Source organism: Salvelinus sp. IW2-2015, linkage group LG3 (genome assembly GCF_002910315.2).
Source record: "Salvelinus sp. IW2-2015 linkage group LG3, ASM291031v2, whole genome shotgun sequence".
In the NCBI taxonomy this organism is placed as follows: Eukaryota; Metazoa; Chordata; class Actinopteri; order Salmoniformes; family Salmonidae; genus Salvelinus; species Salvelinus sp. IW2-2015.
The window spans coordinates 11,126,413-11,151,283 of record NC_036840.1 but is presented as its reverse complement, the minus strand read 5'-3'; the positions used below and the strand labels follow the sequence as shown (position 1 = coordinate 11,151,283).

The following is a 24,871-nucleotide window of genomic DNA, read 5'->3' as shown; positions in this document are numbered from 1 at the left end:
TTCCCTAGTGAAGAATAAAATATAGGAGTCAACAGTTTTGAAAAAGTCAATTTCATTTTCTTGAAAAAAAAGAAAACATCACATAGGCTCATTAAAATATGAATTTAAAGTGCACATATGGAGAACAAAAATTAACATACATCACAGATTAAGACATTCGATAATGATACAATTAAATACACAATCCATTTCATTAAGTTTAGCAGGTCCTGGACCAGCTGAAATGCACTTGTGACCTTGGTTAAAACCACTACAGTAATTTAGCAACTGATCCCAGTCCAACCAGGAGAACTACTTGTACCGTTTTAATTTATGTACCTACAGTAAATAAAATCAGTATACTTTTAACTCATTTTGATAAGACTTTTTTTTTTACATTGATGTAATCTTACTGTTCTTTAAATAAATAAAATCTTTAAAACTTTAAAAAGCTGCTTAAAAACTTTTTCTGCAAACGTACTTTTTTACACTGACCACGTTTAAATGCACACCAATATTCCGTTATTATTCGGGGTACTCAAGTGGGTTGACACACGTAAACATCATATCCCGTTTACAATAACCCGAAAAAGTTTTGCTGATGCTTCGTATTAGACCGTGTAGCCTACCCGCTAATTTCACCCTTAATTTAGACACTTTCTGTTTATAATTACTGACAATTGGTAGGCCATTTGTTTGCCAACTATTATTAGATACATGCAGCTTCTCTTCTGTCATAACTTGTTGTCCCAGAAGACCAAATAAAGTAGTGCTCACCAGAATAATGTCTTACATCGATAGAATGAATGCAGTAGTAATCTAGCTAAAACCGGTAAAATTGTCTGTTTCGTTTAGCGACCGGGGAGAACCGTGGAAAGATTCCAAAAACAATGGAACGATTGGTCTGTGCAAAATGTCCAAAAGTCATCAGTTTGACCGGTTTTAATTAAATTAAAAGCTGAGAAAACGATTAAATAGATTTATGATAAGACTGTCTGCTTGCATAACAGCATCAAAGATAACACATTACACACTAATTTTCTTAAGAGATGCTGAAAGAAATACTATTTCTCCACTCACTTCCCGAGACAAAATTAACATTTGTTGCCTAATTTTACTGCAAAAAAATGCATAATTCTGCAGGAGTTAATATTATGCTACATGTGAGAGGTTATAGACCATATTTCAGTTACTATTTAACCCATATGAATGATCTACTATCCAGAATACTGTGTGCATGTAAACGTGGTCACTGACTACTGTATGTGCTACAGGCAATGACTGAAGATCCACCAAGTGGATGTGTGACTGAGATTCTAAGAGTGAGTGACGGACTTCAGTGAGTGTGTGTTTTGCGTGTCTTTGAAATCTGATCTCCACTAAGCAAATGAGCAGATCCAATCATTCTATACAAGTAATCATTATACTCTCCAGTAAACAGGTAAAGGAATTTGAATCATTGACAGCTGCTTGGAACTTCCTATCTCGGACCACAAACATTGAGAGGGCCCTGCCCCCACTCGTAAAAGGCGCTGAAGTAATATCTTTAAAAAAACGTATTTCAGACCAAATATATACATAGATTGGACACACACATTCATAGACATGTTATACATACAACTACAGTAGTGATCAGTGGACATAGTCTGATTGACTGACAGCTAGTAGGCCCTATAGGGAAGGAGTAGGAAACAACATGGCCGCCGTGAGGAAGGCTTCACAGCTGGTGTGTCCGTGCCTGTCTGTCCCTCCACATGGCCCGAATCTCAGTCACGATCAGCGGCAAGATGAAGACTATGCTGCCCCCCGTCTGTGAGGCAATCACGACAGGACCAAATATGTCACAAACAGGGACAACACAGTACCTTATGTAAGATGCTCCTGAGGAGAATTAGTGACCAATTAACGGAATAGATGAACATTGTCTCACATTATGGATTAGACACATGATCTTACCATGACTATGAAAAAGTAGAACACACACATCCAGCCCAGTTTGCTCTCGATCAGCGATACCAAGTACTGAAAGACAAGGTAAAATACTCAACATTAAATCACTGGAAAGCACATATTTATGTGTGTATGTATGTATGCATGTGTGTGTGTGTGTACTGTCTTGGTCTCTAGTGTGTGTTACCTGTCCCGCTGCAGCTCCAATACTCCCAGTCCCGTCCACTATGCCGGTGACGGTAGCCAGAGCCTCCTGACTGCCCCTGAGGGCCTCCTGTCGCCCCAAGTCTGCAGAGATGGCTGAGCTGATCATGTTGGACGGCCCTCCTATGAAGAAACCCGTGGTGGCCAGGAGAGCTGCATTCACCACCTGGTCCGGAGGGGAGTCTGAGGGGGGACAACACAGGGTTAATTCACATGTTTTTTGTGGATTATGTATGAGACAGGGAGGGATATGGTTCTAATTTTCTTTTCCCCCCCATCAAGGGCTCCCCTTGGTGGTCTAGAATTGACATAACACAATAATGAACAATTTCCATTTCTTCTCTCTGACCTAAAATAAAAAATAAAAAAATGGGAATACTATTTCTTAAATAAATGGGATCACATTAAAATTGAATGTTGGCATGAATAATATAGTGAGATCTTTTGGGCTAGAAAAAGGAGGAAGGCGGATGAAAAAAGGAGTACTCACGACTGTACCCCACCAGGGCTCCCATAGCCAGCAGCAGACTGACGGCTAACACTGGAGCTCTCTTCCCCATGCAGTCTGAGATCAGGCCCTGGATCGTACCACCTGTGAGAGAGAGATCCAGAGAGCAGAAGATGAATACACAATTTCCGGTCCCGTCTTAAGGGCTCTACACAGTCCACGCAAACGGAGCAGACGGAGGTCCGTTTGCGTCGCATTCCAAAAATTCAGTCGCACAAATGTACGTGGAACTACGTAGAGAGCGACGCAAACGGACCTCCGTCGGCTTGCGTAGACCACGTAGACCCTTTTAGACAGCATAGATAAATGACTCTGCATAGCTAGCTACGATGTTACCACATCTAAACCGCAGTCAACAACACCAATGCCAATGTCATTCATATTAACCAGTCAATACAGCTAGTGTTAACTAGGCCTGGGCCGGAACACTCACCGATGATGCCTCCCACGTCGTACCACACAGAGAGCCTGTCGGCCTGGGCCTCCTTCCAGCCAAAGTTCCTGCTCAGGTAGAAGGGCAACCAGAAGAAGAAGGAGTAGTTGACCAGCTTCAGGCAAGCGTACGCCAGGGAATACTGGGGAGAGAGGATGACAGTCACCAGAGTCATCACAGAAAGCCAGAACTAAAATCTTCATATCGTCAGATGCTCCATAATACAATACTTGCTTTATTGGTCCATTTGCACAGGCAAGGTCCTGGGAGGAGAGGTTGAGAGAAAGAGACTAACGCAACTAGTGGCGTCTTCACCCCCCTAAACAAAACTGTCAGCTAAAGAATAGAGACAGAATGGAAACGCTTGAACAGGGAGGGGCAGATAGCAGAGAGGCAGGGAGGATGATAAGGTGATAGAGATATAGAAATAGAAAGGGATATAGACGGGGAGGGGTGAATTAAAGAGGGAGATAGCAGGGTGAGTGCGAGAGAGTGAGTGGGTGACAGCCAGCCAGAGTTAGAGGGATCACGAAAAAGAGACAGAGAGAGAAAGAGGGAGACATTCGAGACACACAGAGAGCTCTAGTAATATCCCACTCACAGGCAGCACCCCGGGCAGGCAGAAGGCCTGGCAGAATCCGATGGCTTTGGGTGTTTCCCGCGGATCCTCATCCCCCTGCTGGATGGTGTAATACCCTCCGTCACACACCTCCTCCGATCCCTCCTCTTCCCCCTCCTCTTCCTCATCCTCTTCATCACTCATCAGAGGCCTGTGGCTGTCTGCATCTCTCTCCACTGGACTCAGACCTGTCTCTGACTCCAAACACAGACCTGATGGGACAGAGAAATGACACTCTTCATCAAAAGAGTCACACAGTACATTGTAGCTATATGAGCTTTATATCATATTCCACATACAGTATTACAACTTCCTCACAAAAAAGAAATAATATWAAAAAAAAAAAATGTTTTACTTCCTCACGGGACAATAAAGATACATGTCAACAGAATTGACACAAACAATTAGATGACCTTTGAAGTTGCTTAAATGTTTATTCTATTCTACCGAGCCATTTACTTTATGTTCGTATTCTTATCTTTTTATTATTTCTTATTCTTGTTGCATTATCGAGAAGGAACCTGCAAGTAAGCATTTCATTGGACGGTGTATACCATGCGGATCCTGTACACGTGACTAATAGAACTCGAAACTTGAAGTGAAAGAGTACAGTACGATACAATGATAGGGCGACAATACCAGATCAATGAGGGAAACTGGGCATGCGTGGACCTAATACTCACCCACTTCTTTAGGGGAGGTGAGCAGACCAAAGAACACCACCACCCCACCGGCAAACTGCAGCACTGAAGTGACCAGGAAGGCATACTGCAGAAACACAGCATAACACCGAGGTGCCTTGTATCGTGAATTGTGCTGTTCATACTCTGTGCTTTCATGTTTTCTTCCCTGGGATCACAGATGGACTATATAGCTAACTATGTAGCAAGGGGTTGAGAGAAAGACAATACCGCATAAATTCACTTTTCTCTACAATGTAGTGACCTTTTCTTCTCGACTTACTGACTAGACCATACTAGGTATTGTCTATGCAACATGTCCCTTTAATATCTAGACCTTATAAAAAGGTGAATCCCAGAGCAGATCTGTAATATGAATATCTGTGTGCATCTGCACTCACCTCATATCCGTACTTGAGAACACTGGATGCCAGGAAAGCTCCCAGAATGTTCCCAACAGAGGCACAGGCACTCCACAGGCCAAACACAAAACCTCGCCTGGAGGGAGGAGGAGACATACATCAGTTACAACGCTCTAAAGAACATGCACAATACATACAACATACTCAACACAATACTCAATTAGAACCTTCTCTTCTAGAATACAATAGAACCAAGAAGAAATCAGTACATCACTTCCTGTCCATATGATTTCAATCACTTTCTGACCGCACCCCTTCGATGTAAAATAAGATCTTAGATTATTTAAAATAGGGTCTAAGCTCCAACATTAAAATGAGTCAAGTCTGAGTTCACGTGTTTTTAGATAATTGGCGTTAATGCTTAAAAAAAGGTATTCTTTATTAAAAATGTTTAAAAAATAAATCATAGACTAGATTGACAAGCCCGTCTGTAAACTTTTAAATTATATCAAACTCAACTCAAACGTTTCTATCAGAGATAAAGACATGGACGTCTCGTGGTAGGGTGGGGTATTGTTACAGGTTTTGTTTTTTCCATTTATGTTTTGAGGTTGGACTTTAGCACGTATAGCTTGTTAGCACGTAGGGCGCACCGATTGGTGTCACCTCGTTAGTCAGTATGTGTTACACCTGTGCTAATTTCCATCACGTTAGGGGAACGTGTTTTACCTGTCCTGGCTCAGGTGCTATTTAAGAGCGGCTAGCCCAGTGCCTCAGTTGTCTTGATAGATGTGGAGGGTTAACACCTTTAGTTGGCGCTTCCTATTTTGATCTCTAGACAAACAATCCCTTATCTGATTTTGTTTTGCTTCCTGTCTTTTAAGTTTGGTGTGGGTTTTTCTTTTGATTGCCTCTTGGGCAAATTTAGTTGGTGTCTTTTAGGTTCCAGTTGTTGTTGCTAGTCAACTTTCAGTGGACACGCCCGTGTCTTTCAGAACCTCTCCTGAAACCCCACCTGTTTCATCTTGGTTGTTGGTCAGTGACTCTGTTAGTTCCCCCTTCTGTTTGCGTGACATTTTCGTTTTTCTTGCTGGGGAACGTAACAGTATGCAAAATGGGTCAACTTTGAACACCTATCTCCTGAATGTTTTGGCATTCAGGTCTAAAATGTTACTTTCTGACCAATTTCACCATGGGCAAACATGTATGAAAGGTTTCTGGCAAATCAAAAGGGGTGTAGTCAGAAAGTGATTGAAAACATTATGGAACGACCCGACAGTTAAAGCAATCCCCTAAGGCTACTGTTTGTAAAGACAACTTCTGATAGTTGACAATCAGGGAGCCTTACTCAATCTGTGTGAGTGATCGGCATTGATCAGTAGTGATCAATGCAGATAATTTTGACAATATTGCAATATTATTTTCCCGCTGGTTTTCTGTACCTGCACCTAAACTCCAGTATTTTTCCTTCATAGCTTGTTCTCCATCTTATTTTTAGGGAGCCCATATGTTTTCAGCACTTTTTTTTCCCTGACTGACCAAAACGAGTTTTCTCATGGCTCTCTCTCTGACATATGGTGAGCAATATGTTTGGAACATCGAATCGCAATAAAATCACAACATCGAATCACAATACATATAGAATTGTGGGAATCGCAACAAATATCGTATCGTTATAATATCGTATCGTAAGGTCCCTGGCAATTCCCAGCCCTAATGATCAGTGATGGAGTATACTAGTGTCATGGCAGAGAGAGGGATAAGATACTCACCCCGACTTGCCGAACCAGTTCCCCATGACTGCCACCACACAGGGCCAGACAGCAGACTGCAGTAGGCCGTTCAGCACCCAAAGGCCACAGTACAGGTAGATGTTATAGAACTGCAGCCACTCAGTCAGGGTACCAAACACAAACTCCTGGGAAGTGAAGGAGGGAAAAACAGAAGGTTATATTGGATTACGTCATCAATAGACCAGAATGAAATGTAATGGGATCAAAATGCAGAATCTGCAGTATACACGACTATTGTAGTAACTACGTTTTAACTAAGTACCTATTGTAAAAATCTGATGTAACAACCGTGTAGATGTATATAAAATATAAAAAGCAATGCCCCACTTACCACTATGGCTGAACCACACAGACCAAAGCAGAGGACATACCGGAGGTTCATGCGGTCTCCGATCACTCCACTCATATATAGGCCCTGCATGAATATTGAACAACACACGCATGTTTACTCTGTCCTCCTGCTTTAACTAGGCAAGTAAGTAAAGAACAAATTCTTATTTTACAATGACGGCCTACCCCGGCCAAACCCTCCACTGCAGCTCAGTACTCAACCTGTTAACAACTACTATATACCCTCAAGATTATAACCCGTAATAAGAACTCTAGGCTATACGTCACTTCCTCATGACAGGGCCTGGAAAGCACAGCCACAAAATCTTTAGCACAGCTGAGTGGGGTCAGGGTTCAGAGTGGGGAGGTCAGAATAGGGAATGTGAGAAGACTGCATCAGTGTGCTTTGCTTGTTTCCATGTTGATAATGAAAGATGACATGAATTAATTAGCATTCATTAGTTTAATGTGCATATTAGCATGTGGCAGGAGACAGAAGTAAATCTGATCTGACTGATTAGGTTACATTGAGTTACTGTTGCTAGACTACCAACCAGTAGCCCCCCCCCTCCCCCCCCATGACCCCAGATGACCCCGACACTCACCACGGCGTAGGAAAACAGGAAGATGGTGTCGAGGACACCCAGGAACAAGGTGGCTCCATCGGAGTCGGCAAACAGGTTATGCTCCTCCCATGTCTGGAAGAAGATACAGAATAGACAATCAAAGATACATACAGTAACACAATAAATAAACTTTATATCATTTAACACAAAAACGTTGTCAGAGTAACTGAATAAAGGGATTTATTTAACCATTTGACCATTAGTATTAGCTGTACTTCATGGTCTGTTTCAACATATGATCACATGCAGAGCACTCGTCAGTAGCTCCACACCTGATAACACTTCCCCATCCACTACACACAAAGTAAATATTGAGGATTGCACGTGAAGAGATAACTAAACAAACTCAGTGGTGCAAACTGAGGCAAAACAGCAGACATCCAGGAGTTAAGTCATTATATCAGAGGTCATCATTCAGGGGAGGCGAAAAGGAGGGATAATTCAAGGAAGTGAATCGACATCCTCCCGAGTACGTACCTCCCCGGGTGAGAAGGCAGGAGAGCTGGCATTCTGCACAGAGGGAGTCCACTGGGCTGAGATGCTCACTTTCACATTACTGAAGGTCTTCCTCGAGGCGTGCAGGAGGACATAGCTGGAGAGAGAGGGAGGGGAGACTTAATAAAGCCCTGTTATATTCCTAGCACAACAAGGGACCAGAAACATCCAGGGCCTTCCGATGCTGTGTTGAGCTGTTTAAAGCAGCTGGTGTGCAGTACTCATTTACAACTACTATACATTCCTCAAGACTATAACATGCAATAAGAACTCTAGGCTATACGTCACTTCCTGATGACAGGGCCTGGAAAGCACAGCCACAAAATCTTTGGCACAGCTGAGTGGGGTCAAAGGTCAGGGTTCAGAGGTCAGGATAGGGAATGTGAGAAGCACCGATTCAGCATGAATCTGATTCTTACTGCTCAACTGTCTGATACGTTCACGTTCTCCTACTCTGATAACAACCAGTGTAATTACAGTGTAATTACAGTGGAGACCTGTATAAGACTGTGAGTACTGTAGCTCCGGTCCAGGCATTAGCACGTGTTGGGGCCTCTGGCTTAGAACTGTATTTACTTAAGGAGGATGTAGGCCTATACGAGCACAAGTGAGCCTGCGTATCAAATGTGTATGTATGCTCTGGTTTAAGTGCTTGTGTTGAGAGCATTTAGGGCAAAGAGAGCTGGAATGAGAACTCTGAACATTCAGAGGGTCTTAGACCAGATCCCTACAAGGCTGGTGGGAGTTCAGGAGTTGAGTTTACCTAAAGAAGGTGAGGAGGAAGGCGACCAGGTGATGGTGGGTGTACTGCGCCAGGAAGCCACAGCACGGGGACGACATCACAGGGGTCACCAGGAGGGATAGGAGGGGGTGGAGGCCTTCAAGGGAACAGCAGTAGGAGGCAGGAGTGGGAGGGGGTTCAGCGAGGGAACAGCACCACACTAGCTTATCCAGCAGTACAGCCTAGATCACAGGACAGCAGGAAACACAACTCTAAGTCAGAAACACAGCTTTGCCTGAAAAGAGAGAACTGGGATTTAAAGTCCTATGAGACCAAGTGGATATTTTTTTACCATAGTAAACGTAGGTAAAAGGTATAGGATATAAAGCCACAAACAGGTGACCAAAGGTCTTGGTTAGCCTCTTCCAAAGAATAAAACCACAAAGCTTGTTACCATGAACCTACTTCTCATCATGGGACCTTAATGTTAGTTATACAGCCAACAAACCTTGGAATCTGGTCTGAACCCTTTATCTGGTGTAAACACCCTCTGAAGCACACTCTGCCAATAAAGGCAGCAACATACAAAAAAATATTGAGATTTCCTTGCCTACTTTTTCCATGTACTGATTCTAGATAGGAAGAATATAGCTATTGGTTTGCAATAAATAGCCATGGGAGCTGTCTTCTGTCTGCCTCTGTTGCTGGCCAGCAGTGCAGCACTTAATTCAAGTGACTCACTCTGGTGATAGGTAATGCATATGGAATACACTAGCTTGATACTTCTCTTTCACTAAATATACATTTGGCATTGGATAACACTATATGGAAATGYAAATATGTAATCAAGATTGAAGTCAAACGGATAAGGACTTACCTTTTTAATTCACCTAAACAGCGACGCTAGCTTGAGATCATCTGTTTACAGTCCAGTCTGCTATTGTACAATGTATCAAACGGTTTCTTTTTGTTTTCTTCTGCTCTGGTTTCACGTTTCCTACTGCCACCAACAGGGCTGGAGTGTACCGGAAGTGAAAGCATGCAACACAGATCCACATGCCCCTAGTTTCAGCCAATCGTGGTGTTTCGAGTCAGTAGGTGAAGGAATTAACCAATAAGATTGCGAGTCGTGGTGTTACAGCTCGGGAATGCAACCTGCTATCGTTTGTCACCTACGGATCAGCTGTGCGATTATCGTCTGATAGAAGAGCCGTTGTTGTTAGTGCTTTTCAAGGTAAGTTCTCTCTTTTATTGTGTTTTTTTTTTTTGTTGCTTAGAATTAGCATACAGAACAGATGTGTTTCATAGTTTTCACAGGCTCTATGTGCTTGTTGTTCTGACACTCTTTTTCTCCCCCATCCACCTTCCAATGGTTTAAACCGATTTACCAATTGCTTTAAACACAATGTAAATGGTTGGATCATTCTGTGGCTGATTCAACCATCTATTCACTAGGATAAATACATTTGTAGATCATGTCCCTAGCTAAAGTGGGATTTTAAAAAGAAAAGCCTATGTCACACAGCAAGTTTTACAGATTTGTCGTGCTTCCTTTCTACAGTACAGGTTAAAACATGCTTACATAGTTATACTTTTGTCAATTTTACATTTATAATTTGCTTGTGTAAGTAGCAAACTGTAAACTGTCAAACATCTCTCTTTCCTGTGCAGGGAGGCAAGTGCTAACCACCAATATGGCCACAGCACAGTCAGTCTTAATGTTAGCAGTATGTATTCTCATGATAACTGAGTTCATACTGGCACAGAGGGACTACTATGACATCCTAGGTGTGCCAAAAGATGCCTCCGAGCGCCAGATCAAGAAGGCCTTCCATAARYTAGCCATGAAGTACCACCCTGACCGAAACAAGAGTCCTGACTCAGAGGCAAAGTTCAGGGAAATAGCTGAGGGTGAGTCCTGTCAACTTCTGCGCACTCCCCTTGTCTGTTACATCAGGGCTCCTTACATCAAGTCCACATCAAATGTATTGGATGGGGTGTTAGTTATTCATCCTGTAACTGTATTAATACTTTTTGTAAACATTTCAACAAGTAATAGATGTTTTTCTATCTTTTGATATTGTCAGCGTAATAGACATTTTMWGGTGAACAAGGAGAGCAGTCATTGATAATATCAATAAAAAAATCTATCYGGTTTAATTACAAGTTTGCAAACAGGGATAACAATATCCCGCACAGGAGCAGAGAATGTCTTACTGGCCTTCACCGAAAGGCCCAATAGTCTAATTAGCAACACTAAATGTACTGCGAACAACAGCCCGAGAGGCTTGTAGGAAGTCAAAACAAAAGGCCAGTGACTTTGTCAGCTGCTACAGAATTGCAGTGTTCACAGACAATACAATAATAATCACTGTGTCCTCAGTCCTTGTACGTCTAGTCTGGCATCAATCACTATACACAGATATGAGTTTAATCCATAACATTCAGCATCGAATCTAGTGACCATCAACCTGAGTGTCACAAACAGAACACTGGAAATCATGTGTAATACAGAAAGGGAAGACGCATAAAGATGCTTAACATTGAGTGAATCACTCTAAACTGAATATGAATTTTATTGATCTTAATATTCCCATTACAGTCAGTTATTAAGTTTTTAAATGTTAAAGCATTTGCTGTTTTTCTTATGTCTGTGGACACCACCAAGAGACTTATGTTTCCTTTCCTTTGCCAGCGTACGAGACACTATCAGACGATAAGAGGAGACTGGAGTATGACCAGTTTGGACATGGCCCCTCCCCTGGTGAGCCAGGCACAGGAGGTGGGAGGAGTRGACAGCACTTCCACCAGAACTTTAACTTCAACTTTGATGACCTGTTCAGAGACTCTGACCTGTTCGGTCATAACCAGCACTCCCATCACAAGAGGGCCTTCAACAGCCACTTCCAGGCCCATCAGGAGGCCCATCAGGAGGCCCAGAACAGGCACAAGAGACACTTCCAGGGCGCCTTTGGTGGAGAACTCTTTGATGACGTGTTTGAGGACATGGAGAAGATGTTCTCGTTTAATGGACACACAGGCGGGGCGGACAGCCGGTTCCAGGGCTCAGCAAAACAACACTGCAGGACAGTGACACAGCGCAGAGGGAACATGGTCACCACATACACAGACTGTTCTTGATTTATCACTACCAGAAATGCATCCCACTACTCACTGGGTATGGGTTTAGTTATTGTGGTTATTTTGTAATAACTTTAAATTTAGCACTTTGTGGAACATGGTTTTGGAAAGAAAGAAAGTGTGCTATAACTGTGTTGATGCCTATGGGCCATAAAACAAACTGTTCTCAAGCAATACCTTTCATTCATTTAGGATATAATTTAGCTGGGCTTATGTATTAGGTTCTTATGGATATCATTGCATGTTACGATGCCTCCATTCAGATTTAAATTTACTTTTGTTTACATCGTGTTATGACAAACTCCGACTCTCCCATTTCTCAGGTTCTCTCTTGGCTTCCATCTTTTGAGAGTAGCAAATGTATTGAGTTGGGAGAAAAAAAATATCACGCTTTCTTTTATTTTCATTCTGGAACATTAAAATGGCTAAGCAAAACCAAAGTTTTCAGAAAGAGTCCTTCCAATATCGTGAAAGAAAGTCAGTGTTATAGTGCGTTTTATATGGCTTATGCCTTGTAATTTTAGAGCTGTTGCATTTGATTGGGGACTTATTATGGCATCCTGCCCCCTGTGTGTTAAGTTGCTGTCACTTACTTCAAGGCCCATCTTAAACCTTTCCCAGTTGTGAATAGAGCACGAGTTGAATCTCATYGTGAAGTTGAAGAGAACCTAGCTATAAATGTGTATTTAACAAGGCTATACACCATTATCAACTGTTACCTCTAGTTTTTTTTCTGCAAAGTGTGCCTCTTTTGCCATTTTGTTATGTGCAATATTTGCAGTTGGCACCTTTTTTTGTTCTGTTGTCTCTTTCTTTGACTTTGCTGCCTGATTTATCATTTTGTGTGAAACCAATGTTCAGTTATTGAATGCTGTCTGCACTTTGTTAATCCCAAGGATGATCTATTTTTAAATATTGAAAGAACGAGGAGTGGTATTTGTTTGGAATTAAAAATATATTTACTCTAAGGTCCCTGCAGACTAAAATGTATTTCTACAATTTCTATCATTCTATGCTGTCATGTTCTATATCACATTCTATTCTCTAAATCCAGGGGTTTAGATTACTGTAGTATCTTCTAAATGTGTGTCTATTCTATTCATGCTCTGACATTTGATCAATTTGTGTAAATCTCAGAATCGATTTACAAAACATTATTTTCGCCTGCCACTATAATGTAGCTACTATTTTTAGCCTAGTGATTTGAGAGGTGAGCCAGCAACCAGAGGGTTGCCAGTTTGACTCCGGGTCTGACGGGAAAAATCTGTCTTGAAGTGAGCTGGCGACTGGGGTGTTGATGGTATCAAATCATATATACGATTGCCTGCCGTTGTGCCCTTGAGCAAGGCACTTAAGCCCCCACAGGAGCTCCCTGGGTGCCCAGTGTGTCTTTTGGAGGGGTTGGGTTAAAAGCTCAAGTCAAATTTCGGTTGGAGCTTGTGTGCAAATGACCAGTAAAGTGATCTTAATCTTACACGTCCATGGAAAAACAAACGTTTTTGAGCAGCAGGCCTATTCTGGGAAATGCAGTCYTATTTGTAAAATTCTAGCAGCGTTTGGCATCTGGAAGACTACAAGTCCCAACAATACATAACGCAGTCGCAGACTGGTGGGAATGGCTTATTTCAATGGTGTCTGTGGGACATTGAATGACTTTTAMCAGAGCTGGTGGATAGCTGCTCCATTAATTTATCTCTCTAGAAAGGTGTCAATTTAGCTTGAACATGGAGGCTCTAATCCCCGTTATAAACAAGCTTCAAGATGTCTTCAATACGGTGGGAGCAGACATAATACAGCTGCCGCAGATAGCAGTCGTTGGAACCCAGGTAAAATMCTTCCACTTAGCTGTCAAAATAGGGCTATACTACTAGGCTCTTCACATGACCCTGAAAGATAGCTACATGGCTAGCTACATGCATTGCTATCTATCCAGCTATTTTGTGTTCGAGGWTTTCATTATGTTCAGGCAAAACATCAGTTTTGCTGAAAATGAGCCATTGAACTGGAGCGTGGTGCAGTTAAAAATACACCTCTTTCTATTCTGCTTGTGCACGAGTCAGTTGTGTGGCTATTAYTGGTGTGCATGTGTTAACAGACAGCTGGAATGTTCCATTTGACCCGGGCAAAGCCTGCTTTATGGCAGCAGCCATTATGAAGAACATCTGTCAATTACTGTAGGACAATTTTTAGATCATCTTCATTATCAGTTCCCCTAAAGTCAGGTCATCACCACCTTATGTGCCATATTATTTTGTAACACTGCTGTTCTCASATCCGTCCTTATGAGATAGCTGTTAACCCAACTCCATGATGTGACATACTGTGATGCCTGTCTCCAGAGCAGTGGGAAGAGCTCTGTGTTGGAGAGCCTGGTTGGCAAGGACATGCTGCCCCGTGGGACAGGTGTAGTGACCCGCCGGCCACTCATCCTACAGCTAGTCCATGTGGATCCTGGAGATGGCAGGAAAATGAGAGATGAGAATGGTACGTAGGCCTACCTGGGATGGTACACCACCATATGTGACCACACTGACTGACCACTAACCGTGTGTGTGTGTGAGAGAGAGAGAGATTCCCCATTCTGTATGTTCAGACCACCTTTGTGTCATTGTTTCTGACCTGCCACTCATGTTGTTGTTTCTGACTCAGCGTTTTGTACCATTTCATACTTCAGCAAGCCGTGAAACTCMGATCACACGCTTGCTACTGTATCATGTTAAACCCAGAGGGAGCTGTTTTTGCAACAACCACATTGTTGACAATAGGAGCTGAAACTTCCTCTGTCTCTGACTGCAGACCYCACAACGTGGACAAACRCGTMACAATGCATACCTGCCTCCGTTGAMAGTTATTAGGGACCTGTAGAACAGACCGTCCACACCTGAACATGTAGTCTATCTAGGGTTATTCCTGAGACGATTGGGATYGTAGAGATCTTATWAATATAGTATTCTAATCTATGATTGTGATCCTGTGTGGCTCAGTTGGAAGAGCGTTGTACTTAAAAAAAGCAAAGAGTTGTGGGTTCGATTCCCGCTGGGGCTGCCCATATGTCAAATGTATGCACGCATGACTGTAAGCTGCTTTGGATAAAAGTGTCTGCTAAATGGCATGTATGATACATTATATTATCGATACCTCTCCCGTATTCCATTACCTTATTTTGGTTAGGTGAAAATGTGCATCTAAACCGTGTGTTATTGTATTCCACAGGCGTGGAAGGAGATGAATGGGGCAAGTTCTTACACACCAAAAACAAGGTGTGACTTATCTCAAACATTGATACGTGTTGCTACTCATGATATTCTGTTTTCTGTGTTGTTGATTTGAAGAAAATCTACATTAACAAAGCTGGTCTTTTCAGATCTACCCAGACTTCAGTGAAATCAGGCAGGAAATCGAAAATGAAACGGAAAGAATTTCCGGTATTAACAAGGTAAGACAATCGCAGTGTAATTATTTAGCACWTCGTAAATTGATCTCCTTCACATACATACATCCCTAACAATTTCAACAAAGCYAGTCATTGTTTGTCATTGTATTTCCTATAGGGGATCAGCGATGAGCCTATTCACTTGAAGATTTTCTCTCCTAATGTGGTGAACCTCACTCTGGTGGATCTACCCGGCATCACCAAGGTAACAGTGACTGGAGATGGACTGTACTAAGTGTCTGCTCTGCATAGGAGAACCTAGAAGCCTAGCAGACATGCAGGACAACCGAAACCTTGGCTGGAGCTTGATACACTAGAAAGACTCCGTCGTCAGTTACTCCTTAGTGTTTGTGCTCCCCCCCATACAGGTCCCAGTGGGCGACCAGCCCCAAGACATAGAGGTGCAGATCAGAGAGCTGATCCTGAAGCACATCTCCAACCCCAACTCCATCATCCTGGCTGTGACCGCTGCCAACACAGACATGGCCACCTCAGAGGCCCTCAAAGTGGCCCGTGAGGTCGATCCCGACGGTCAGTACTGGGTTTGAGTTTTCCCCCCGCTTATTTAGTTGATGGTAACAGTTTGGATGTCAGGGTTTTGACCCGCATTTCAGTTTTCACATCAATGTAAAAGGGCTATAATGCTCATTTTCATCCACAATGTTTGGGCAGCCACTTATCTCTCTCTGCGACTGGTAAAAGTGTATGGTGTGTACAGTATGTTGTGTTAGACTCATTTCTCTAGTCTGTTGTTGTGCACAGGCAGGAGGACACTGGCGGTGGTGACCAAGCTGGACTTGATGGACGCTGGTACTGATGCTATGGACGTCCTGCTGGGCCGGGTCATCCCTGTCAAACTGGGCCTCATCGGAGTGGTCAACAGGTCTGGCTTTATACTCTACTGTAGCACGTTACACTCCCTCCCAATAGTAACCTCTACTCTACCTTACATAAAAATGAACAGTAGCTGAAATCTGCCTGGTGCTATTGTGAAGCCGACATGTCTCTGTCTGTTTCATGCAGGAGCCAGTTGGACATCAACAATAAGAAGTCAGTGAGCGATGCCATCCGAGATGAAGATGCTTTCTTGCAGAAGAAGTATCCCTCTCTCGCTAATCGAAATGGAACCAAGTATCTGGCCAGGACTCTTAACAGGTGAGAATATTATTGTTCCCTCCATACTGCAGTTTAGTATAAGTATTACATAAGCACATCAGAAATGGTAGTAGCAACGACAGTAGTGACGTCTAACAACACTTGCCAGTAAAGGTTCTTMACTCTGATCAGCCAATAAATCACAAAGTGCAAACTACTTTATCTAATKGAACTTTGAGATCTCAGATATGGTGCCCATAGAATTACCACTACTAAAATGGAATTCTGTAATAGGATTTTCAAATAAAGGCAATCAAAAATCKATCCGATTTTTATTACAAGTTGCGGCAGGAAGACTCCTCCAGCACAGAAGCAGATAAAATGTCTAACTGGTCATCACTAAGGCCCTTACAGTACATTCAGAAATATTCTGAAACTTTGACTTTTTCCACATTTTTGTTACGTTACAGCCTTATTCTAAAATTGATTAAATTGTTTTTCCCTCATCAATCTACACACAATACCCATAATGACAATTGTTTTTGCTAATTTATGAAAACAGATCACATTTACATACAGTAGGTATTCAGACCCTTTACTCAGTACTTTGTTGAAGCACCTTGGCAGCGATTACAGCCTCTGGTCTTTTGGGTATGACACTACAAGCTTGGTACACACATGTATTTGGGAAGTTTCTCCCATTTCTTCTCTGCTGATCCTCTCAACCTCTGTCAGGTTGAATGGGGAGCGTCGCTGCACAGCTATTTTCAGGTCTCTCCAAGAGATGTTCGAGCGGGTTCAAGTCCCGGGCTCTGGGCTGGCCAGTGAAGGACATTCAGAGAATTGTCCCGAAGCCACTCCTGCATTTTCTTGGCTGTGTGCTTAAGGTCGTTGTCCAGTTGGAGATGGAACACCTTCGCCCAGTTCTGAGGGTCCCTGAGCCTCTGGAGCAGGTTTTCATCAAAGGATCTCTCTGTACTTTGCTCCGTTCATCTTTCCCTCGATCCTGACTAGTCTCCCAGTCCCTGCCGCTGAAAAACTCCCACAGCAAGATGCTGCCACACATGCTTTCACCGTAGGAATGGTGCCAGGTTTCCTCCAGACTTGACGCTTTGCATTCAGGCCAAAGAGTTCAATCTTGGTTTCATCAGACCAGAGAATCTTGTTTCTCATTGTCTGAGAGTCCATTAGGTGCCTTTGGCAAACTCCAAGCATGCTGTCATGTGGCCTTTTACTGAGGAGTGGCTTTCGTCTGGCCACTACCATAAAGGCCTGATTGGGTGGAGTGCTGCAAAGAGTGGTTGTCTTTCTGAAAGGTTCTCCCATCTCCACAGAGGAACTCTGGAGCTCTGTCAGAGTGATCATAGGGTTCTTGTTCACTCCCTGACCAAGGTACTTCTCCCAGATTGCTCCAGTTTGGCCGGGGCGGCCAGCTCTAGGAAGAGTCTTGGTGGTTCCAAACTTCTTCCATTTAAGAATGATTGAGGCCACTGTGTTCTTAGGGACCTTCAATGCTGCAGACATTTTTTGGTACCCTTCCCCAGATCTGTGCCTCAACACAATGCTGTCTCTGAGCTCTATGGACAATTACAAAACATGGCTTGGTTTTGCTCTGACATGCATTGTCAACTGTGGGACCTTATATAGACAAGTGTGTGCTTTTCCAAATCATGTCCAATCAATAGAATTTTCCACAGGTGGACTCAGTTGTAGAAACATCTCAAGGATGATCAATGGAAACAGGATGCACTGAGCTCAATTTCAAGTTACATAGCAAAGGGTCTGAATACTTAAGTAAATAAGGTATTTCTGTTTTTTATGTTTAATAAATTAGCAAATGTCTAAAAACCTTATTTTGCTTTGTCATTATGGGTAATTGTGTCTAGATTGATGAAGATTTTTTTTCCCCCATACATTTTAGAACAAGGCTGTAATGGACAAAATGTGGAAAAAGTAAAGGAGTCTGAATACTTCCCGAATGCACTGTATATCCAAATCAGCTGACAACTGTTCTGTACAGCAGCCCAGAAGACTTGTAGGAAATCAAAACAAAAGGCCAGTGACTTTGTCAGCTACTACAGAATCACACAGTATACAATAATAATCACTGTGTCCTCGGTCCTTGTACCTCCAGTCTAGCGTCAATCACTATCAACAGATATGAGTTTAATCCGTAACATACAGCATCCAGTCTAGTGACCATCAACCCGAGTGTCACAAACGGAACACTGGAAATCATGTGTAATACAGAAAGGTAAATGTCACACTTAACTGAACATGAACTATATTCATCTTAAATATTCTCATTACAGTAACCTACTGTGTCTAATGAATCCTCAAGGTCTCAGATACTGTGCCCATAGAATTAGAAATATTAGATTGGAATACCCATTGAAGTGCCATTCAAATCAAATGATTCTATTTCTCCTGTCCCTGCTAGGTTACTGATGCACCACATCCGAGACTGTCTACCGGAGCTGAAGACACGTATCAACGTGCTGGCGGCCCAGTACCAGTCTCTGTTGAGCAGCTACGGCCAGCCCGTWGAGGACCAGAATGCCACCCTTCTGCAGCTCATAACCAAATTCGCTGCAGAGTACTGCCACACTATCGAGGGCACCGCCAAGTACATTGAGACGGCTGAGCTGTGAGTAGTAGTACCGTCTCTATTCCACAAGGTGGTGCCGATGTCTGGGCAAAATGCCTGTGAAAACCCAGATGCACTTTTTTATCTAGGCAAGTCAGTTAAGAACACATTCTTATTTTCAATGATGGCCTAGGAACAGTGGGTTAACAGCCTTTTTCAGGGGCAGAACGATAGATTTTTACCTTGTCAGCTCAGGGATTCGATCTTGCAACCTTTCGGTTACTAGTCCAACGCTCTAACCACTAGGCTACCTGCCTCCCCTACACTTCATGTAGTAGTACCTGTATTATGAAATGCTTGAGATGAGTTTGAGTGTTGGTACTATTAATTTGATTCATAGTAGCACATCATGTTTGTCACAACATGTCAACTTTATCTATCCTCTTGTTTCGCAGATGCGGTGGTGCCAGAATCTGTTACATATTTCACGAGACTTTTGGGCGAACATTAGAGTCAGTGGATCCCCTAGGAGGACTCAACACCATAGACATCCTGACTGCCATCAGGAACGCCACTGTGAGTGGAAGTTCTGAGACCTTCTTCTTCTCTCCTTATAACAACAGTATTGGCCAAAGAGTGGGCATACCTTCGAACTGGGGAATGAATAAATAGTAATCGGTGTCTTTCGATCAATGCTACTTTGTYTGAACAACACAGGGTACATGTCTGTCTCTACTCTGATTTCTCTCTCGYTCTCTCCCTCTTTCATTCTCTCTCAAGGGCCCTCGTCCGTCTCTGTTTGTGCCCGAGGTGTCGTTTGAGCTGCTGGTGAAGAAGCAGGTGAAGAGACTGGAGGAGCCCAGCCTGCGCTGTGTGGAGCTGGTCCAYGAGGAGCTGCAGAGGATCATCCAGCACTGCAGCAACTACAGCACACAGGTAGACACTGTGCGCGCACAGACACACACAGACACACACGGTCTTGTATAACTAACCTTGTGGGAACACACAATTCAGTCCTATTCAAAATATTTTTTTCCCTTAATCTAACCATAACCTTAAACTTAGCCTAGCTCCTAACCCTAAACTTAATTCTCACCTTAACCCCCATATAAATAGCATTTAACCTTGTGGGGACCAACAAAATGTCCGCAGTTGGTCAACTTTTTGTTTGCTTACTATACTTGTGGGGACTTCTAAACATATCCCCGCACACACACACACACACACACACACACACACACACACACACACACCTGATACCTGTGTTTTCCATAGGAGTTGTTGAGATTTCCAAAGCTCCATGATGCCATAGTAGAAGTGGTCACCTCTCTGCTCAGGAAAAGGCTGCCTATCACCAATGAGATGGTAAATTTAGGTTCAAACGGTTTAATGTGCACGTGGGTTATTTGTATGCCAATTGCATCAGGTTATTGTATCACATCACATACAACTTTCTTACTCCAGGTGCATAATCTGGTGGCCATAGAGCTGGCCTACGTCAACACCAAACACCCTGACTTTGCTGATGCCTGTGGGGTCATGAACAACAACATAGAGGTGACAGCTCATTACCTTTTCTCTTGACATGAATTCTGCATAATAATAGTTGTGTGATGTAATAATAATATGATAATATACACTACTGGTCAAAAGTTTTAGAATACCTACTCATTCAAGGGTTTTTCTTTATTTTTACTATTTTCTACACTGTAGAATAATAGTGAAGACATCAAAACTATGAAATAACACATATGGAATCATGTAGTAATCAAAAAAGTGTTAAACAAATCAAAATATATTTGAGATTCTTCAAATAGCCACCCTTTGCCTTGATGACAGCTTTGCACACTCTTGGCACACTYAACCAGCTTCATGATGTAGTCACCTGGAATGCATTTCAATTAACAGGTGTGCCTTGTTAATTTGTGGAATTTCTTTCTTTCTTAATGCGTTTGAGCCAATCAGTTGTGTTGTGACAAGGTAGGGGGGGAATACAGAAGATAGCCCTATTTGGTAAAAGATCCATATTATCCATATTATGTCCATATTATGGCAAGGACAGCACAAATAAGCAAACAGAAATGACAGTCCATTACTTTAAGACATGAAAGTTTCTTAAAGTGCAGTTGCAAAAACCATCAAGCGCTATGATGAAACTGGCTCTCATGAGGAACGCCACAGGAATGGAAGACGCAGAGTTACCTCTGCTGCAGAGGATAAGTTCATTTAGAGTTACCAGCCTCAAAAATTGCAGCCCAAATAAATGCTTCACAGAGTTCAAGTAACAGACACATCTCAACATCAACTGTTCAGAGGAGACTGCGTGAATCAGGCCATGGTCGAATTGCTGCAAAGAAACGACTACTAAAGGACACCAATAAGAAGAAGAGACTTGCTTGGGCCAAGAAACACGAGCAATGGACATTAGACCGGTGGAAATCTGTCCTTTGGTCAGGAATCCAACTTTGCGATTTTTGGTTCCAACCGCCATGTCTTTGTGAGACGTGGTGTGGTTCCCACCGTGAAGCATGGAGGAGGAGGTGTAGCCAACAAGTGCTCAGCATATGTGGGAACGCCTTCAAGACTGTTGGAAAAGCATTCCCTGTTAAGCTGGTTGAGAGAATGCCAAGAGTGTGCAAAGTGTCATCAAGGCAATGGGTGGTTACTTTGAAGAATCTCAAATATAAAATATATTTTGATTTGTTTAACCCTTTTTTGGTTACTACATGATTCCATATGTGCTATTTCATAGTTTTGATGTCTTCACTTTTATTCTACAATGTAAAAATAAAGAAAACCCTTGAAGGAGTAGGTGTTCTAAAACTTTTGACGGGTAGTGTCATTTAGTAGACGCTTTTAGCCAAAGCGACTTACAGTCATGCGTGCATACATTTTACATATGGGTGGTACCGGGAATCAACTGACCAACAGAGGACATTGTGTGTTGTAAAAGTGATGTAACTTTCCTCCTTGCTGTCTATGTCCTGTAGGAGTCGAGGAGAAACAGAATGAGAGAACTGCCCGCTGCAGTCCCCAGGGATAAGGTAACTAACTATCCACCGTACTTTAAATCACTTCTATAATACTCTAAACAAAATGRATCCCATGCGCAATCTCTCCACCTCTCTTTAATCGCAATATAATGCCAATTGTCCCTGGTCTTTACCTCTCCTGACTTCACAAGTCCCTTCTCCATTCCTCCTCTCCTCTCTTCCTCTTAGTCAGTAGTTAATGGTCCAGTCGGCCAGCCTCCCAATCCTACCGAGCCCCCTGCCTCTGTGGACGTGGAGGGTGCCAAGGTGGGGCATGGGTGTGGGCATGCTCMGTGCTTCCTGCTGTGCTCTGCTCTGCTCTGTGTACTTAGTCTGCTCCCCAGCACTCATGYCCTCTCTTAACAATGTCCTCTCTGCCTTCTCCCTCTCTGTGCGTTTGAGCTTGGCTCTGACTTAAATAGATTGGTTTGCGTTGTGGTTCTGCAACTTGTGGYACAAGTTGCTGTAAAAATGGCTTTACATCTGATTGTTTGTGTTGTGTGTAACCTCAGCCTCCCGGAGCAGGGMMCCAGGGGGACCAGGAGGRGACAGGGAACTGGAGAGGCATGCTGAAGAAAGGGGACGAGGGGGCCAACGGCTCTGGCCCCGCCAGCCCCCATAAGGGCCTTGCCGTCAACCTGCTGGATGTGGTGAGCGAATAATAAAGTTATTCAATTTCAAAATGCTGTGTGGTGACCTTCAGTGATTGGCTGATGCTCCTCCCGCAGCCCGTTCCCGTTGCCAGGAAGTTGTCTTCTCGGGAGCAGCGTGACTGTGAGGTCATCGAGAGACTCATCAAGTCCTACTTTCTCATCGTCCGGAAAAACATCCAAGACAGGTGCATGTGTTTTCTGACACTGTCCCTCTCTTTTTGGGAAAGAGGATACCTAGTCAGTTGCACAACTGAATGCATTGAAACAAAATGTGTCTTCTGCATTTAACCCCACCCCAGAGAGGGGGCTGCCTTAATTGACATCTACAGTGCCCGGGGAGCAGTTGTTGTTTGGGGTTAACTGGCTTGCTCAAGGGCAGAGCGGCAGATTTTTTTTCACCTTGCCAGCTCGGGGATTCAAACCAGCGACCTTTCGGTTACTGGCCCAATGCTCTTAACCGCTAGGCTGCCTGCCGCCCGCTGTATTTCTGCGCAGTGTTGAARTCTAGAGGTATTTGCTCTCATTAGGCCAGAAGCTCAGATTTCTCCCTCTTCTCTCTTTCTCCCTTCCTCTGTCCTGTAGCGTGCCCAAGGCAGTGATGCACTTCCTGGTGAACCATGTGAAGGACAGTCTGCAGAGTGAGCTGGTGGGTCAGCTCTATAAGTCTGGTCTTCTCAACGACCTGCTCACTGAGTCTGAGGACATGGCCCAGAGACGCAAGGAGGCTGCAGACATGCTAGAGGTTGGTACCTTAACCATGAACAGAGAGGTTTGACATACACCCAAACATTGGTACAGGAAGTAGATCAAAAAAGCAACAACTAAAGGTAGCACTTCAATATTATATTATTCACAAGCTTCATAGTCAAGTGTATCTCATTGTGTGTCTACAGGCTCTGCAGAAGGCCAGTCAGGTCATTGCTGAGATCAGAGAGACTCATCTGTGGTAAGGAGGAGAACTCCACTGAAGTCAATCTGTAATCTACTAATCATGTCTGGAAGACAGAAGGTGTGTATCTACTTATCATGTCCGGAAGACTTGGGATTTGCCAATGTGAAAATGCACTGTTGTGGTTCATGTAAGTGTGTTGATTGAAACATGGTACTGGTTCACAGCTATGTTAAGGCTATATACATATCTTCGCTCACCTGTATAAGAAACTGATACCTCATTAAGGCATATCTGTACTGTGTAGTTATAACCAAGATAATATTATTATTATTATTATTTTTTTAATTTAAACTTTTATTTAACTAGGCAAGTCAGTTAAGAACAAATTCTTATTTACAATGGAGGCCTACCCCGGCCAGACCCGGACAACGCTGGGCCAATTGTGTGCCGCCCTATGGGACTCCCAATCACGGCCGGATGTGATGCATCCTGGATTCGAACCAGGTACTGCAGTGACGCCTCTTGCACTGTTTGAAGGCCAAACCTGTCCTATCGTCAGCYGTCTGAGTGTAACACAACAGGGAGAGATTGCTGGATTGTTCTTTCTCTAGCCTAAATCAAAGCTGRAACTCTAACCTCAGCTTCACACCCTAGCCTTCAACTGGAGAATATTTATCTGTGTAAATATTCTCCGGTTCACATACATTTGATACTGCCATCCCACATTGTTTATGAAAATGTATAACACTTCGAAATATACCGTAACCCTAAAGATCTTTATTTATTAAATGTATTTAAGTTACAATGTCAAAAACACTGGTGCCGCTTTCTATGTCATTTTATGTTTACAATGTGTAGGCAATATGTGGTGCATCCCTTACGGAAAAAAACACATGCATTTCACGTGATCTCGTGTGATTTTTATGTGAAGTTAWTGTGATAACGTGACAACATATGAAGCAACGTGAAAACATGAAGCTACACATGACCATATGTGAAAACGTGTTAAATAAATGTGACATGGGGATGCAAAATGTTAACTTGATACCATGAACATTTTTGCATGTGAAAGTGTCAAATGTCATTGAGAATATTTTKGCCTTAAAAAAAGGCATAATTGACATTCAAATTAAACAGTTCCGGTTTGTTCCGGAGACGTCCGCCAAGAACGTTATTGTGTTTTCTTTGTTGAAGTTACTGTATTTTTACAGCTAAGTGAAGGCGTTAACATTAAAGGACAGTATACTGCTCTATTTCTGATTACTTGGGAATCAACCTCACTTGGGATTTGAACTCACAGCTTCTTGGTTGATAATTACCYGAAGTTTGTGCTGCACC

At 43.0% G+C, this 24,871-nt stretch overlaps 3 protein-coding genes across 7 annotated transcripts; 2 read left to right on the top strand and 1 right to left on the bottom strand.

Moving 5' to 3' along the window:
* Positions 1-1,157: 1,157 nt before the first annotated feature.
* On the bottom strand, positions 1,158-9,667 carry LOC111950549 (sugar phosphate exchanger 3). Of its 2 annotated transcripts, none has more exons than XM_023968191.2 (14): positions 9,578-9,667; positions 8,743-8,942; positions 7,962-8,076; positions 7,464-7,556; positions 6,860-6,943; positions 6,508-6,653; positions 4,775-4,871; positions 4,377-4,461; positions 3,676-3,905; positions 3,075-3,216; positions 2,624-2,725; positions 2,117-2,316; positions 1,936-2,001; positions 1,158-1,789 (listed from the first exon to the last, which is right to left on the bottom strand). In XM_023968191.2, the coding sequence occupies exons 2-14, from the start codon at positions 8,817-8,819 to the stop codon at positions 1,697-1,699; spliced, it is 1,530 nt and encodes a 509-aa protein (XP_023823959.1). In that variant the 5' UTR covers positions 8,820-8,942; positions 9,578-9,667; the 3' UTR covers positions 1,158-1,696. The 2 variants fall into 2 exon arrangements, with proteins under 2 accessions (XP_023823959.1, XP_023823967.1); XM_023968199.2 differs by having other exon boundaries at positions 8,743-8,857; positions 9,578-9,664.
* A 181-nt stretch (positions 9,668-9,848) lies between these two features.
* Positions 9,849-12,494, top strand: LOC111950561 (dnaJ homolog subfamily B member 9). The gene is made up of 3 exons (XM_023968214.2): positions 9,849-9,934; positions 10,372-10,611; positions 11,396-12,494. Exons 2-3 carry the CDS (start codon positions 10,395-10,397, stop codon positions 11,839-11,841), a joined length of 663 nt encoding a protein of 220 aa, XP_023823982.1. The 5' UTR covers positions 9,849-9,934; positions 10,372-10,394; the 3' UTR covers positions 11,842-12,494.
* A 959-nt stretch (positions 12,495-13,453) lies between these two features.
* LOC111950528 (dynamin-1-like protein) lies at positions 13,454-24,786 on the top strand. Of its 4 annotated transcripts, XR_002875502.2 has the most exons (20): positions 13,454-13,667; positions 14,181-14,325; positions 15,055-15,101; positions 15,206-15,277; positions 15,393-15,479; positions 15,643-15,805; positions 16,037-16,157; positions 16,298-16,429; positions 18,810-19,016; positions 19,412-19,532; positions 19,737-19,892; positions 20,232-20,321; positions 20,421-20,513; positions 21,947-22,000; positions 22,178-22,255; positions 22,501-22,638; positions 22,717-22,826; positions 23,224-23,383; positions 23,535-23,650; positions 23,900-24,786. XR_002875502.2 is itself a non-coding variant. In XM_023968167.2 (19 exons), the coding sequence occupies exons 1-19, from the start codon at positions 13,566-13,568 to the stop codon at positions 23,589-23,591; spliced, it is 2,133 nt and encodes a 710-aa protein (XP_023823935.1). In that variant the 5' UTR covers positions 13,454-13,565; the 3' UTR covers positions 23,592-24,786. The 4 variants fall into 4 exon arrangements, 3 of the variants coding, with proteins under 3 accessions (XP_023823935.1, XP_023823942.1, XP_023823948.1); XM_023968167.2 differs by having other exon boundaries at positions 23,535-24,786; XM_023968174.2 differs by lacking the exon at positions 22,178-22,255 and having other exon boundaries at positions 23,535-24,786.
* Positions 24,787-24,871: the final 85 nt, after the last annotated feature.